The 17,004-nt window shown below is 40.7% G+C and overlaps 2 protein-coding genes across 2 annotated transcripts; both read left to right on the plus strand.

Annotated features, from left to right (window-relative positions):
* The first annotated feature begins 245 nt into the window (after positions 1 to 245).
* On the plus strand, positions 246 to 11,702 carry crip2l (cysteine-rich protein 2-like). Its single transcript, XM_071896076.2, has 8 exons — positions 246 to 348; positions 7,428 to 7,522; positions 8,482 to 8,539; positions 8,664 to 8,795; positions 9,446 to 9,514; positions 9,675 to 9,769; positions 10,378 to 10,435; positions 10,968 to 11,702. The coding sequence occupies exons 1-8, from the start codon at positions 306 to 308 to the stop codon at positions 11,030 to 11,032; spliced, it is 615 nt and encodes a 204-aa protein (XP_071752177.2). The 5' UTR covers positions 246 to 305; the 3' UTR covers positions 11,033 to 11,702.
* Positions 11,703 to 12,977: 1,275 nt separating this feature from the next.
* pnrc1 (proline-rich nuclear receptor coactivator 1) lies at positions 12,978 to 16,995 on the plus strand. The gene is made up of 2 exons (XM_071896078.2): positions 12,978 to 13,598; positions 14,838 to 16,995. Exons 1-2 carry the CDS (start codon positions 13,251 to 13,253, stop codon positions 15,315 to 15,317), a joined length of 828 nt encoding a protein of 275 aa, XP_071752179.2. The 5' UTR covers positions 12,978 to 13,250; the 3' UTR covers positions 15,318 to 16,995.
* The last annotated feature ends 9 nt before the right edge of the window (positions 16,996 to 17,004 follow it).

Here is a 17,004-nt window from a genome sequence, read left to right on the forward strand (position 1 = left end):
AAAAATAAAAATAAAGTACAATAAAGATCACCATAAACTCACTACTGACAACCAGAGACACCCCTATAGGAATATTATAGGAATATTATAGTGACTTTTTGTCTTTGTACATGTGTGGTATATTTGGGATGAGAGGGAGTCTGGCTGGCATTACGTCACCTTGGGGGCGGAGTTATGTAAATTGGTGAGACTAACCAGAGGGCGGATGCAGGCTTCAGTTTCCCCCATCCAAGGTGTGTCTGTTCCGCCGGTGAACTGACAGGATTCCGCCTTGTTCCCTCCGCTCCGGTCCACAGTGCAGGAACATGGCGTCAAAATGCCCGAAATGCGACAAAACGGTTTATTTCGGTAAGTGCGTGTGTTTTCTTTATTATGGCTGCAGCAGTAAATAAGCCATCCTGCCATGTGACAGACAGCAGAGGCGGTGGCTTTGACTGCTTTATGTGATTTTACCATCTTGTCATTGTGTCTTAGAAAAAGATAACCTGACGTTATTTCATTCATAATAATTTTTATACATGATATCTTTTCTACATGAGTTTTTTTCTGTGTAAACTCAGCTTTAGAATTAGACTGATCCGATTTATTATAGGCCAGTTGCAGTTTGTAGTGGATCTGAGATGACGTGCAGCCTCTTATGAAATAAAAATCACTATGTAATCCTATAATACATTTTAAAAGGATATTATACTGATATCACAGAAAAACTATAAATTATCTATGATAGCCTATAGGAATAGTATAGAAAGATTATAGTGATACAATATGAGATGAAGAATAAAGAACAAAAAACAAACCTAGCCCACCATAATTCAATTCAGAATCTTTTTCAAACATGGCATCTATAGAAATCCTAATAAATTTTGGAATTATACAATACAAATATCACACCAAAACTGTAGCATGTAACTGTAGGATCAGGATGCACTTACATGGGTGGATGTGGAATTTGTCCAAAAATTGATAAGAAATTATATTTTGTCGTTATTATAAATGCTTTTCTCAGTCAGTCTCAATCATTTTCTCATTTAAACATTTGAAAACATCACCCTTATGAAAAAGAACTACAGTTATCCTATAATACATTTTAGAATGATACGATAAAAATATCACAGCAAAACTACAAGTCCCCATAGGAATATTATAGTGAAACCATGTGAGATTTAAGTACAATAATCTCACTATAAACTCCCCACTGGAGCACCACAGACACATTATAAGACCATGGAGGAATATCTGATTTTCCACTGAGAGCTACGCAGCAAATGCCCAAATCTAATAACCTGCCTGATTATCTTGATTCCAGTCTGCAGCGGCTCAGACTTTCCATTTTTAACATTTTTAACAAGATTCTCAGTTTGCTGCTTTTTGCAGCAGAGGAAATGAAAGTGATGTTATCTTACTCCCACATGTCAAATAATGCCTCAGATGGTGATTCCCTGACTCACAAACTGGCAACCGGTCGGTATCCCACCTCACGCCTGACTATCATGGGTTTACTATCTTTGGATAAGATTAGGATGAGCCTTTAACAGGCCTGACCTGCCGTTTGGTTACAAGCATGGGCCTAACATGCTATTGGCAGTGATGTAGAAAAGGTGAGTGAACTCTGACCTCCAGTCTGTGATCATCACATGGCAAACAACCACCATTATCAACAAAAATCAATAAAACAGAAAAGATTTGATTTTTGCTTTTTTCCTCCACTTAAATGACCCTATCCTTATATAACTTACATCGCTTTGACACTACTCATAATGATTTACACTATAAATTTACCTCATTATAATATTTTAGCCTAAAAAGCTAAGTGAAATGAGTTTAGGTGGGTTCATCCCTGGTTATTGGACACGATTGCCCTGTGTTGAAAGAGATTAAAAGGCAATTTCTCTCCCCTAATCACATTAGTGTTGTTGAATACTTCCTTTGTACCTTAGAGAAAAGAAAAACCTGTCATCTACAAACACAAATACAGACACTTCACTATCTAAATACACAGTTTAAGCCCAATCTGACTTTCCATCATTGAGTTTCATGACTTTATGCAACCTATTGTCCATTAGGTGACAATTGGCTTTGTGCTTTTGGGTTTTTTTGGGGGTATGTCACCTTATCCTCTGATTTTACCTCCTTTGCAGTGAAACGTTTTCTCCACAACATCCGATTGCATGAAGGAGGGACTTTAGAGATTTCAAAAAGCATGGTTGTGTTTTGTTATACCTCGGGATATCTCAAAAACAAAGGCCTTTTTGAGGATTTCAGTGAGTTTAGCAGCCATCCATCAGCTTCTATTCATTTTGCAGCCACGCCACATGGAGTGGTGAATAATTCATTGATCGCACATGCATCGTATGGATCAATTTCCCCTTCATTTCTCTGGAGAACAATAGGACGGCAGGTTCAGCACTGGCAGGGAGGGACAGCTCCCACAGACTAACCCCACCCTGCACACTAAACTGCCTCTTTTCTTTTTCTGCCTGGGGAAATTGAAGCTTTGCAATGAAACAGGTGTTTTGCAAAATGTGTATCCCCTAAAAGATGTGTTTCCCCCTGCCGGTGTGTGGCGTTGTTTTGTCACGATACAAGGAAATTAGCTTGGGGAAATGTACTTAAATAAATCCACACAAAAAAATCCACAAAAATTTTATTGATGATTGAATTGATGATTTTATTATTTTCTTCCCTGGGAAATAGTTTTGGGGGAAATACAAATTTTGGCACAACACCTGCTTCTTTTGGTCACAATTTTGTTCTTTTGTTTTTACATCTCCAAAGTCCAACTCTTGACAAGTGAAGGGTTTCATTCCAAAACACTATATCCAATTTGGCAAAAACTAGAGCTGGGGACTCGAGTCACATGACTTGGACTCGAGTCACATGACTTGGACTCGAGTCAGACTCGAGTCACAGTTTTAATTGCTTGAGACTTGACTTGATGCGTGAAGAGAAGACTTGAGACTTGACTTGACTTGGGTTCTGGTGACTTGGGACTTGACTCTGACTTGTACTTTGATGACTTGAAAAGGTTTCTAAAGTCTTGACTTGAGATCTTGTGTTTGTGTAAATGACTTAGATTGAAAGTGATGAGATTTGTTCCAGCAGACGACTGAATTTAAATTCTGTTTTCTGAATTTGTATGGAATGATTGAATTTATTGAAGTTGAAACTGATTATAGAAATCAAACTCATGATGCATGAAGTTTTTATCCTATTAAAACCATATTGCATTGAAAAGTCCTAGATATTTAGTTTTCTTTAAGATATTAAATTGATACTGGACTCTTGATTTGTTCTGACTTGACTTGCTGTTCTACATTTAGACTTGAGACTTGACATTTGTGCCTCAAGACTTGAGACTGACTTGGGACTCGAGCAAAGCTGACATTTGAAGCTGCCAACACGCAAAGTTGCCTATTAGCTTTAATATTTCAAAAGCAACAAATCAATTTATCCCCCAAAGCATAAATATTTTGTAAGTAAAGGCCTTGAAATGACTTGTTTACTTACTTACAACAATCATTTTGTCAGTGTAGGTGTCATATTTTTTAAAAATGTTTTGTTATCTCGTTTTGGAATGAGCTCAGGCTGTTTGTTGTGGTTTAGTTTTACATTAATCTGCACATTAGGCTGCAGTGTTTTGTGCGTATTGTGTGACTAGCCTCCAAAGCGACTGAGAGAAAGTCTGAATGTTCCCAATGCTTTACTCATTATTCAAAAGCTATCTTTCTCTTCTAATTAGCCCCCAAATGGGTCATAGCCTGTGGCTGATGGTAAATATTTGTGCTGCTGTCACTGTATGCCGAAGTATTTGCAGTAAAAATTGTCTCATTCTTTCAGAGCCATATGATTTTGCTCCTCTATCTGCATTAGTTTCCCCGGGTCCCCCTCTCTCTCTCTCTGTACTGGAGTCATTATATATCACTCCCATCTCTGGAACTGTAATGCTATCCATCTGCCCTGTAATCGTAATGTTGTCTATAATGCTGACTCGTCCCCTGCTGTCAGTCAGAGCGCTCTGTGGTTAGGGTTAGGGTGTTTCTCTGGGCGGATCTCATAATGGATCTTCAATAAGAAACACCTAACATTTTGAGAGTCCCCACAGAGCGACCCCGCTGTCTAATTACACTCAATTACTCACTTCAGAACACGTCCCCTGTGTGTATGTCCGTGTGTGTGTGTGTGTGTTGTCGCGCATTGATTCTCCTCTCTTCCTTTTGTTTTATTGAACTACTTACACCCACACACACACACACACGTACCGAGAGAGAGAGAAGAAAGAGATATTCATGGAGAAAAGGAATAGAGGCTTTGCAGTTGAGTCACAAATCTTCTGACTCCATCATGGAGGTCGACTGGAAAATTGGCTGAGCAAAAACAATGTCTAAATATTTAGCAACCAGGCTAGAGAAACAGAGATGCCTGAAAAAGATTGTTGTGGTGTGTTTGTCGGTCAGTAATGTAATAAATAAAAGTTAATAATCTGACAAGGTGGATTTGTTTCCAGATGTAGGTTACTGTGACACAGTGAACTGTCTTGTCTTTAGCCCTAGTCTCTACTCCAAAACACTCTGAGTTGTAGCTTGAGAAGAGTCAGCTCAGTTGACCGGACGTCCCGGTTTGTCCGGGATTGTCGCGGTTTCAAGATGGGTGTCCCGAGTCCCGACAAATATCTGTAAAACACTAAAATGTCCCGGTTTTCAACATTCACTACCAAATTGTCCCGGTTTTCACCACAATCAGGTTAACTGTTAACAAACTGTTAGCTAGCTAACTAGCCAGCAGGATCATTTAGCAAAGCAAATTACTAATGCTGGCTTCTTCTAGATATGTTAGCTGTAGTGTGTAAATCTGATATGTTCACAACAACTGTGGTTGTTAGCTGACCAGATAGCTAGCTAACAAGCTAACAAGATGTAAACATCACATGCGTAAATGATGCGAAATGATCAGTTCCTAGTCAAAACAGCACAGAAATTAACTGTGTTTATCGAATTCTGTTGAGATGGCCAAGTTGTATACTGTTGCTCAAGAGCTGAGGACCTCCAATATGGCCGCCAGACAGTTGGTTAAGTCACATGAAAGCTTCTATAGGTCAAAGTGTGGAGGAAGAGTGTGAGGAGAGAATATGGGCAAGAGTGAAGGACAAGGGACAATGTTTTCTAGAACATCTCACCTCTTTCTCTTTCTCCTTATGTTTGTGTCTGTGTGTGTGTGTGTGTGTGTGTGTAGATGATTATGACACACACACACACACACACACACACACACACACACCGCCTCCACCTTCAGGCAAAGTGCTCCCTGTCTGCCAAGGTGACTTAGTGTCACCCAGCGACAGGATATCAGGGTGCTGAGTATCAGCTGGATATTCTGGGAGCAGAACACACAGAGGTTACAGATAAAGCTGCTGAACCTCTCTCTCTGTCTGCCACTCTCTGCTTTCTAGAACCGTTTCAGTGACAAACTGTTGAATAGCTTGAACAAAGCCCTTTCTTCTCCTGCCTATCTCTGTGGAAAATCTCTGATTCGGCAGGTCTTCTGTATAAAAGGCTTTTTTTCCCACAAATGTTATGGTTGTGACTGAATCTGAGCCAAAGTTACAATTCACAAAAGATTGATCTTGAGGTCTTAAAGAGGCAATGAGTAAGATTTTTACTGCCTCACATCACAAAATGAATCACCATTATATATATATACAGGAAGTTGACAGGGTTGTTAATCAATACCAGCAATTACTTACTGAGATTTCTGGCTCTCTAAACTCAATTTCTGGCCCATTTTGGAACAAAAACTCGCCCATTCGGATTTCAAGACACTCCCAATCTCCACCCACCTACTCATATTTTACATGGTCAGGAAAAAAGGTACAGAGAGTTCGTCAAAATGGTATACAGCCCCAGAGACAACAGGTAACAACTCTGTACCTTTTATTCTGAGAGCGTACGGGCGAGGTCGGCGTCACTTTTCACCTGTAAATGCTAATAAGCCTCGATTTGAAACCAACAAAAATAACAAAAACAAATGACAAAGCAGTATTACGTTACCGCTTCAATTGATTCTGATATATTCTGATATATTTCTCTGATATATTTCCAATGCCATAGATATTTTGTTAATTTGTTGTTAATTTTACTACACGAATGTTTGAAATGGTGAGTTAAAGATAAAGGAGTGTTTTTATGTACGAGGATTAGCAGGCTCAGTAGAAACACTCCGATTTGTATGTATGAGTGTGTGTGTGTGTGTGTGTGTGTGTGTGTGTTTGTGTCGACACAAGGATATGATAGACAGGCAGAGCAGACAGAAGTGGGGCAGTGGCATTGGGAGTTGAAATGAGAAACAGGCTTTGAAAAACATTTTGAACAACAGTGAGTCATACAGAGGAATGCTGCAGGTCCAGGTCAGTGGAGACAGAGACGGAGGAACCGAGCGCATTAAAAGGATAAATCAATATAACGAGTATCTCTCTCTCTCTGTCGCCACGCTGCCCTTCAGAACGCAGTGGAAAGAATTTGCCTCTGGATGATATGAACTCCCAAGTGCCAGTCAATCACAAGTGCTTTTTTATCACTTATACTGCAATGCTGCTCTGCAGTATGGAAGGCCAACACTGCCATAACACCCGGCATTAACGTGCGTCCCGTATACGAATTGTGTCAAGATATGATTTAGCTGGAAGGCATTTATATCTTTTCTTTATCATAAAAAAAAAACAGATTACAGCGCATGTCGCTTCCTCTCAAGATGTCGCCACCCAATTCCTGTTTGATTTGCATGCACTTCCTTGTTGGATCCACACAGGGAAGTTTAATTGCATTTACATAGCTGTTATATGTGGATTGAAGACACATTTACACTTGGCATTATAGTGTTTCGTATCCTGATTGTGTCTAGATTTGATGTAGCAGGATTATATTTGCGCCTGATATCAACATATGCACTGAAATACGATTTCTCTTTCAAGAAATCAAATATTTACGTCATTTAAAATCGACAGTAAACGCCTCGTCTCGCTTGTTCCCCATCCATGAGTATCCTGACAATGTATTTTTGACAAGTATGTTACGATCTGAGCTGTCTGCCTCCTGTTTTATTTGCCTCCTGTGTTTCCTGGTTGGATTCGTGCACAAAAGTTTATATCTGTTGACGTAGCTCCTTCTGTATATGTGGATTAGAGACACATTTACATTTACACTTTGTTACTAATGTGGCCAAATGTGTCTCTGACCACCTACGGAGTCTTGGATGCATTTACACCTGGATTTTATGCATTTTACTCCATCCAAACACAACCCGATGGATGCATATTAATGCCAGGTGTAAATGGGTTACTGTCCCATAAACACCATAAACATGGATGTGTAACGCTGTACCTTCATGACACGGTTGATGTAACTTCCTGGTCTCTGTCTCTTCCTCTTCCACAGCGGAGAAGGTGTCTTCTTTAGGGAAAGACTGGCACAAGTTCTGTCTGAAATGTGAGCGCTGCAACAAGACCTTGAACCCAGGAGGCCATGCTGAGGTGAGAGGAGCCGAGAGGAGAAGGTAGCACCTTTTTTAGCCGTTTAGCTGATGCTCTAAGAAGTACAATGAGTCAATAGAATAAACTTTAAAGGTCCCATATTATTCAGTTTTCATGATTTGGTTTTCAAATATACAGTGACTCAAGATAAGGACAATGTTCTTCATGATGTTTTGCAAATAAATGTAGCTTAGTTAAAAGCGTAAAACTATGATTGATTGACAACAGCAGCTCCTCTCATTCAAAACCTGCTGAGTGGAGGCTTTCTAGTTCAAATGCTGCAAACTGACCTGATTGGATGGATTTCAGTAATTCTTTAGTGAGGGAGCCAACCAGAACCGAGTCCGGTTGTGATGCGTTGACTGAAATTAGTCTGAAACTGCCTGTAAAAAGGGTGGATTTTTAAAAATGCTATAACTTTAAATGTAACTACCAAACAAAATCAAATTTTAACAATGTCTGCATTATATATATTTTAGTATGTTTTAGTATATCTTTTTGTATGTATATAAAACAAGAACATTTTGAATTCAAGAAACCCAAAATGCAAAAGTTTATGGGTATAAGGAGATGGATGTTGACATCAGATAGCCAGCAGTTCTTCATGCTTGGAAAGCCTAGCAGAACAAACTGCAGTCTAGACTGATGCTCATATTCAGCTGTTTCTTTGTGTTCTTACCTGGTATGAACACCAGAGAAGAAGAAGCAGACTAGTCCATCATGCTTAGCTGAAGTTACTGGAATCAGATTTCCAGATTTTCCTTCTAACTGGGCAGTATGAGTATAAACGAACCAAAAACAAAAAAGTCAACTTTTCCACTGTGCTTCAGACCAAAGAAAACAAACTGTAGGTGTGATCGCAGCCAGCTTCCACTCAGAGACACTTGTGATGAAATCTGGCTTTACAGTGACACAGTGGATGCTTCTGTTCACTGTCTGTCCCTCCTGTTGTTTTGCAGCATGATGGGACGCCGTACTGCCACAAGCCCTGCTATGCTGCCCTCTTCGGACCGAAAGGTGACAGTTAAAGAGGACAGAGCCTCATCAAAGCAGTCTATACTTTTGCAAATACGTTGCTCGTTCCGTATGCGTTGACTGGACTGCCTGTGTGTGTGTGTGTGTGTGTGTGTGTGTGTTTTAGGTGTGAATATCGGCGGAGCTGGTTCCTACGTCTACAACGCTCCAGCTAACGAAGCCCCTGCCGCCGTTTCCATGGAAACAGATGCCAAACCGGAGGAGGAGAGAAAAGCTCCCACCCGGGGCCCAGTGAAGGGTGAGAAACATGAGCAGCAAAAATAGAAAAAACTGTCAAACTTAGGGAAGAGAAAACGCGATGTTTTACCGAGTATTGTCCTCTGTGGAAGGACTAGGAGGTCGAATTAGATTTAGTTTAATTTATTTGCACAAATGATAAATAGACTGGAAAGAGAGGGAGGAAAAAATACAAACTGTGCAGGGGGAGACAAAGAAACCCCAAGCGACTTATGAAGACATAACACCCCAAAAGAGAAAGAGAGAGAAAAAACAAGATGACAAAAACAACAAAACTCACCAAGGAAGGGAATGGTGTAAAACCAGGAAATGCATCAATAACAAATACGGGAAATAAATTTTAAAAAGCCCTAATGCAGATAATGAGATCATAGGGAAAGTGATTGTGTGGTAGCGGGTGGAAGGGTGTGTGTGTGTGTGTGTGTGTGTGTGTGTGTGTGTTCAGGGAGACAAACAGGGAGAAATATGAAGAGAGATAATGTGCGTGCTTCGTGTTACTGAGGGGGGAAAAAAACACTTCAAGCACTTTGGTTCATCTCAAAGGTTTTAAGTCTGTATTAAATATTGATAATGCCGATTCATTAGCGACGTGACTGCAATTATTCCACAGTAAATAATTGATTATCCCAATTTCCTGGTTTCTTCTTCTAGCTGCGAGCTTCACGTCTTTCTCTGGAGGACCCAACGTCTGCCCCAGATGCAACAAAACAGTATATTTTGGTAAAGAAGAAGAGCAGTATTTCATCTCTTGATATGTGCAAATACACGACTGTTGGAATGTATAGGAGTGAATGTGGCGGCTAGTTACCTGGGTGACGGAATATGGTCTCTATGGTGATCTGGTGTGTGTGTGTGTGTGTGTGTGTGTGTGTCTCCACAGCTGAGAAGGTGTCGTCCCTTGGAAAGAACTGGCACCGGCCCTGTCTGCGCTGTGAGAGATGCAGCAAGACTCTGGCTCCCGGCAGCCATGCGGAGGTGAGAGACAGGGGGCGCTACAGGTGTCAGCGCCCTGGCAGACTAATGGGAAAATGAACAGGGGTGTAAAGTGATGTTAACGCCTCTAACTGTGTCACACTGACTGACTGTTTTGCTTGAGATCTTTGGATTCAATATGGATTTCACCATTTGTTCTTTTCCATCCACTCAAATTCAGCGGGCACGTTCCCCCTCGGATATATGATATTCAGCATTTCTGAGATATACAATAAACATTGTTGCTTTTCTTTTCTAATAGCCTAGTGATGATGATTCTGATTGTGTAATATATAATTCCTCAGTAATCCACCCTCCCCCTGCCTCAGGATTTCAGCACCACAGATAGCTGTAAAATACAACAGTACAATAGATGTTTTTTTTTTTTTTTTTTTACCTGGTATTCGGACATTTCAAAAACATTTCAGTTTATTTAAATTTAAACTTTAGAGTGGAAGTTAGAAAATAGATTTCTTTTTTAAAATTAGAGACTTTTATGAAGTCAAATGATCTTACTGTGCTGAGAGATCATGTTGCTGGTTTGATGAAATTTGGCGTCTTTCATGGCCCAGATGGAGGATGTGAGAGGAACTGTTTTCTTTGTGTTGCAGCATGACGGACAGCCGTACTGCCACAAGCCCTGCTACGCTGTGCTGTTCGGACCCAAAGGTACGGAGTCAGAAACTCCTTCATGTTCAGGTTGAAATTCCTCACTGTCTGTATCAAAGGGGATCGGGCAGCAAGGCGGGCTACTGTTCTTTAAAAGAGGACAGGGATTGAAGCTGCCACGTCGACTAGCATCCGCCCTTATTCATATAATGTTTTTTGCAAATTAATTCTTCATTCAAAGGCATTAATTAATCCCAGAGTTTCTCCTACCATTGAATATTCTCTGATGAGAATAACATTCTGTGGGGAATTACTGACTACTTGTCATTTTTTAGCATAGAAATGGTCAAAATTAATGGCATAGAATTTTGTCTATCGGCAGTTTAAATTGAAAAATATCGGCATTGGTATCAGCCTTCAAAAACCCATATTGGTCAAACCCTAGTTAACCCCTTTATTTGTCAGTTTAAAGTAGAGATATGACATGGGGATGACATGCGACAAAGGTCCCAGACTGGATTCAAACCTACAGGACGCCCCAAACCCCAAGTTTTAAAGATACTCACTGCACTCTGCTCTCTGTCCCGCTCAGGTGTAAACACTGGAGGTGTAGGCAGCTACATCTACGACGAGCCCGGTGCTGAGGCGCAGCCCTGAGCCACGAGAGAGGAACACAAACCCTCCAGGACCCTGACTGGCTCCTAGACCGGCCGCTCCTTCACCTCTACACCCATTACTCTCTATTGTACGTCTGCATCCAGGACCGGGCCGACACCCGTCCCGCAGCTCGCTCGTCTTCTCTTTTATTTGCCTTTCAACAGTAACGGTGACAAACGATATGTACTGCGCTCACAGGGACGGACATGTAGATGTTTATGTTGTATTTGTATATTGTTTATATATCTATTTTTTGTACCGAAACAAATCTTTATACGTCGTCCCGTGTGAGATATAGGCTACAGTAGGTTTGCCTTTAAGTTTTTTGGTTCTCTTTGCCAAATAAGTAGCCTATCATGTGGTGAGTTCAAGCGCCTGTTGTTTTTTCACTCATGATAGTTGTTTTTCAGACATTTGTGCACTTACAAGATGTAGGAAAAAGGCATCTGCTCTTCACTTTATTGTCAGTATTTCTTAACCAACTTAATCTTGGGTCTAAAGAGAGGGATGGTGGTGTAGATGTAGCCAGGAAACACATAGAGACGTGCAGTACCGTCATTTGTTTTAGTGAATGTTGTGTAGGCTAACTTAGGTTCACTCACCCAGGGTCTGTTCTGAAGAGAAAGTGATCAACTGGTCAGCAGATTTTCTACAATAAAACTGTGTGATATCAAAACTGTTGTGCAGTGTCAGTTGAATCAGATACTTTTCCACATATAGTAGTTGTCACAGTGCAAAACGATAACAATAAACATAAGAAATATGTAGTATCTTATTACTTAAACATAAACTGGGGAATGCTAAAGATGTTGGATTATAATAGGTAAAATAAAATTACATGATGCTTATTTATTATTAATATTATTATGATTGTTGTTGTTGTTATTATTATTATAATATTTTATTTAAGTGGTAAGTGAGGCTATATAAATATAACAATGCATTTGCATCTAGATAATTGTCATTATTTCTGGCTCAGTTGGAGTTGAGGTGAGTCTCTGTCAGTTGTTGCTGCTGTTTCTATTAAGAGATTTCAATCAATAAAAAAACATCTCATCTTTTGCACAAATAAAACTTGTATAAACCAACAAACCATATACAAAAGTATATAACATAATCAAAACATACAACCCTGCATCAAGCACAACAGCCTCGCCTAACTGTGTCTTTTTTATGTGTATTTTTACGTCTGTCACAATTGAGCCCCGCCTTCCAATACGCCGGGCCAATGAAAAAGACTGATGGGCTGGTCGGTAACGCCCCTTACTAGAAAAGGGGCCCGGAAAGGAGCTGCATCAAGCCAGCCAGAATAAGACCGGAAATTAGGCGATTCGCCTTCAAAATAAAAGCATACAATTTCACATAACGAACAACTAAATATTGGGGTGTGCAGAACCACGAAATCCCACCAAAATGCTGGACTCATTTGATGAAATATAGAATGGAGCTATAGCTGAAAAACAGATACTGAAAACATCATATGGTATTATGACTTTTGGTGTTGTTTAGAGATTTTCTGATATAGCACTGTCATTGCGTCTTGTGTGATTTCTTTGTGTAATTTTGGCAGCCTGATATATATGGAATCTTGCATAGACCTATATGAATATTAATGTGTGCTGTGAAAAGGACACTTTGTAAAACGCGTTGTGTATGTAAGTGTATTTTAATTTACTACATATTCCTCCATAAATATATTCTTTCATTTAGCCCTTGATATATTACATCTTGCATATGCTGTGAACAGGACATTTTAGAAAAAAAAAACAACAATTCCACCTTAAACACACACATTATTTTCACTTTTGTAGTACTTTGTATTACTCCAAAAAACATTACGTCACGTTCGACAATAAGGGCTCTTATTTTGAAATTTGTTACCGGAAGTCATATATTTTATTGTAGGTGATTTAACGGTAGTTCCGCCGTTCTTCGGTAGCTACTGCTGCGGTACGTCATCTCGGGATTAGACGGTCGATGCTGCTTTAACAGAATTCATCCGAAACCCGCAAATTAGACACAGGAATTACTTAACCGATAACCTCTACTCCCGTTTACTAATTCTACCTACGCGAGGGCAACTTTGATAAGAAATCTAGCGAATAAGCTTGGCAAGCTAACGTTAACGTCGACGTTGATAGCTAGCTGGCTAACAAGTAAATAACTTAGCCGCCGTGGAATTTTTCAAGTCTATTTATGTATTCGCCAGATAAAAGCCATGTTGGACGGATCTCTGGCTCATAACGACGAAGTAAATATCGGCAACGTCGAAAACAACAACCCGATATCGGTGATTTTGAACAACGATGGGGTGAACCTGGGGAAAACACGGCAAGCATTACTGAAGAAAGGTGGGAAAAAACTTCCTCAGCGGCCGCCGCATCCCGGCCAGCTGCCGCACCAGAAACCTCAGAGGAACAACCCGGTCCGCCTGTCGGACCACAACAACAACAATGTGGCGGCCTCAGCCAGCACCAAAGCCACTGTGCAGCCCGGTACCGAGCTGCCGACCGGTGCACAGACTGGGGTGACTCTCCATCATCTCAAGCTGGGAACCAAGAAAGAGGTAAATTCATGGATTATGGCATCCACAGGAAAATCTGTTTTTGTCAGCAGTGCTGCAGTTGTGTTCGACTTCAGGGGTTAAATGAGATGGCAAGGTGGTAAACAATATCTGTTGTGTCCAGTGATGTAAAGAAAACCTAAAAACCTAAACTGACCTCCAGTCTGTGATCTGTGAGACAAACAGCCACCAATACAAACAGTTTGATGCTATTTTGTATGATATGTATGTACTATGAATTCACCTCATAAATATTAATGACAGCGCCCAAAAGGTGGGTAACCTATTCTGCTAATAAAAACGTTGGGTAATCAGAGTCTAGGTGGGTTTAATCTTCACTAAATCCTCTGTTGTGCCTGAGGCGTTGTGAAGTGGCGCAGTTACTAATCCGTGTGTGATGAATCGAAACCAGACTTCTGTTAAACAAGCCTGACTTCCTCTTTCCTCTGGCAGCTTCAGCGAGATAAAAATCCCCCAGGTTGCGCATTGCCGACGTGTTTGGTCTGTAAAGTAGCAGCAGCTTCAGTAACAGGATGTAAAAGTGGGGTAGTTACAATCAGGCCAGGAAACTGAACTTCTGTTATTCAATCCACCACGACACCCTCAACTGTCAAACAAATAATTAGTATACAGTAGTAGCTCTTAATGACAGTTATACATGAGGCTGAAAAATAAATAACAAAATGTGTACATAGTGCTGCATAGTTAATCGTGTATATTGCAATTTTATCTTCCACATTTACTAAATTTCCAGTATGTGTACATTGGCAATGTTGAAATATTTCATTTAGAATGTCCACTTTAGAATAGAATAGCTTTTATTTTTTCAGTTCTAGAAGCCAGAAGTTGAATGACACGGACAGTATAAAGTGTAACACATTAAGGTTATCAATAATGACAATAGTGATAGATTAATACACATTAAATTAAACAATTTGAATAAAGACTTGAAGAAAATGAGTAAATATAATGGCGCTTCATCTGCCAATGCTGTCAATGTTTGTTTTCCCATTGAATAGTCTGATGTTGGCACAAATTGTTATGGGCTCTCCTAGTTTTGAAAGGAAGGGACCTTAGACTTAGTTATTAGTATTAGTTATTAAGATATTAGATATTAGTTACATATTAGTTGAAAATCATCAAGATATTGTTGTAAGAGGTCAAAAGTGTAATAAGATAATTTTGTTTTTCAAATCAAGACTGATAATTGGATTAATAACTGCTGTTTGTTTGTTTTCCTAGCTGCTGAAATCCAAAGGCGGCAGACTGGAGCGAGGGGCGGGGCAGGCGGCAGGCCAGCCGGTCCGCAGCCTGGCCAGACACGATCAAACAGCCCAACATGTGAACGGCCGGAGCCACCGGGCCAAGCCGAGCCCGGCGCCCCCCGGGGCTTCTCAGGCCACCAGGAAGAAAGATAACGGCAGCCAGCACAAGCCCTCGTCTCTCCAGCCGCCCCAACACAGAGAGCAGAAGAAGCCTCTCTGTGCGTCCGACAACGTCAAGATACTGACGCTCTCCCCCGCTGCACCTGTGCCTGAAGACCTCAAGGATGGAGAGAAGGTCTACGCTGGAGCGAAGTTCAGCGAGCCGCCCTCCCCGAGTGTCTTACCCAAACCGCCCAGCCACTGGGTCGGAGAGAACGAGCCCCAACATGGCAGCCATAGCCGAGAGCAAATGACTGTTCATTTAAAGTCCCTGCTGAAGGTTGAAGGTAAATCATGACTGTAATCTGGAGTTTCAAAGTGGAGCTGACCGACCCGATATCTGATGAATGTCAGACGTCAACAATTGGAAATTGGAATCAAAGTAAACTGGGTACGGCCTGCAACCCGCTGCAATAGAATGAAGGGAGTTTTTTGAGAACTGTAGTACAATTTCCCAGATGCAAGAAAGTCAACATGCTGCCCGCATTTGTGAACAGGTTTTGGAGACTCTGTTGTTGCTGGAGATCTGACTGTAATGCTGTTATAGCAGTTGCTGAATTGTTAAAATCATGTATCAAATTGTGAAAGGCAGAGGTGATGGAGAAAATCATTTCTGTTTTGTGATTGAATTGGAAAACAAACTAACACGTTATTTTGGACAGAAGTGAAGTGGAAGTGAGTGTTACAAAGTGTGTGCTAGAAGGTTGAGGAAGTCTCCAGCAGTGTCGAGAGTCTCTGACTCATGTTTACATTTTACAAGTGATAAATGCACTTTCACTGCGAACAGTTTTGGGAAGGCAGCCTTGTGCTAATCGACTTTTTAATGAGCTCTTCTGTAAATGTACATAATATATTGTAGACATATATGTGTATATTTTCCATTTTGATTTTAACTGAGATTCTAGTTTTGTTACTGAGGCTTATCAAAATGTCCCTGCGAACTGAGGCACTTTCTTACAGTTCCACCGGTGGGTGGCAGCACCCATGTGGGACACAATGGACGTGAGAAAGACTTTTCTTACAGATTTGCACTGAAAACAAACAGGGGAAGGGCAGGAAACTTAACTGTTTTGTTCACCAGCCACAGCGGTTGGTTCATCCCAAAGCTCGACCAGCCACTTTGACGAATTCACCAGCCAGCTAGACTTAGAGAGTAGAAAAGGATTTCCAAATCTTGGCTGGCTACCTGCCAAAATGGCTGTGATAGTGGACAAACCTGCCATTCAGGGCCAGAACTTCCCAGCAGTTTGCTGGTGGCTGAAGTTCCTTTTCCTCCTGAACACGAGTCATGCTAGTGGCAAGCCTCAAGCTGTGTTGGGGACTGTGAAGCTGAAGTGGCTGTTGTGGCCTCAGTGTACCGGAGAGATGACCCAAACCTTGTGGGAAACTCTCTGGAAGAACCAGAAGACGACAATGTGAAAAGTCTCAAAGCCGAGGAACAGAGTCTCTAGCATGAGGACAGCTGCTGCAGGAAGCCAGCATCCTGCATCGAGACAGACTGCTTTTTCCTTTTTTAACTGAGTCGCACTGACATGATTTCTGTCTGTATGTTGTGTTTTTTTAAGGGGACTATATTTCACGTACGACTTTATTTCACATACCTCTTCTTTACCCTTTTTTTCCTCAAACGTTTAATCTAAAGCACTTAAATGTTTACCAAGAGTATATGTTGAATTTGCCACGGATGATCTTGTCATTATGTACTACATGTCTTTTATCATGATTTCTTCGGATGCAGGCAGCTGCTGGTTCTTGTTTCTTGACCTCTGTGATGTCGCACAAATGGAAAATTGTATTACTGTAGCAAAAAAACTGCCCATTTTATTGCAGTGTTTTAAAATTATTTCATTCCAGTTATGAAAATAATATGCTCAACAACACACTCCCACACCACAATTTGAAAAAAACAAATGTTTATTTTATGAAGCATTTCATATCTAAATTGAAAATTGTATTAAAAAATTGGTTACCCCTATTATGTTGCC

Source organism: Centroberyx gerrardi, chromosome 18, assembly GCF_048128805.1.
Source record: "Centroberyx gerrardi isolate f3 chromosome 18, fCenGer3.hap1.cur.20231027, whole genome shotgun sequence".
NCBI classification, from domain to species: Eukaryota; Metazoa; Chordata; class Actinopteri; order Beryciformes; family Berycidae; genus Centroberyx; species Centroberyx gerrardi.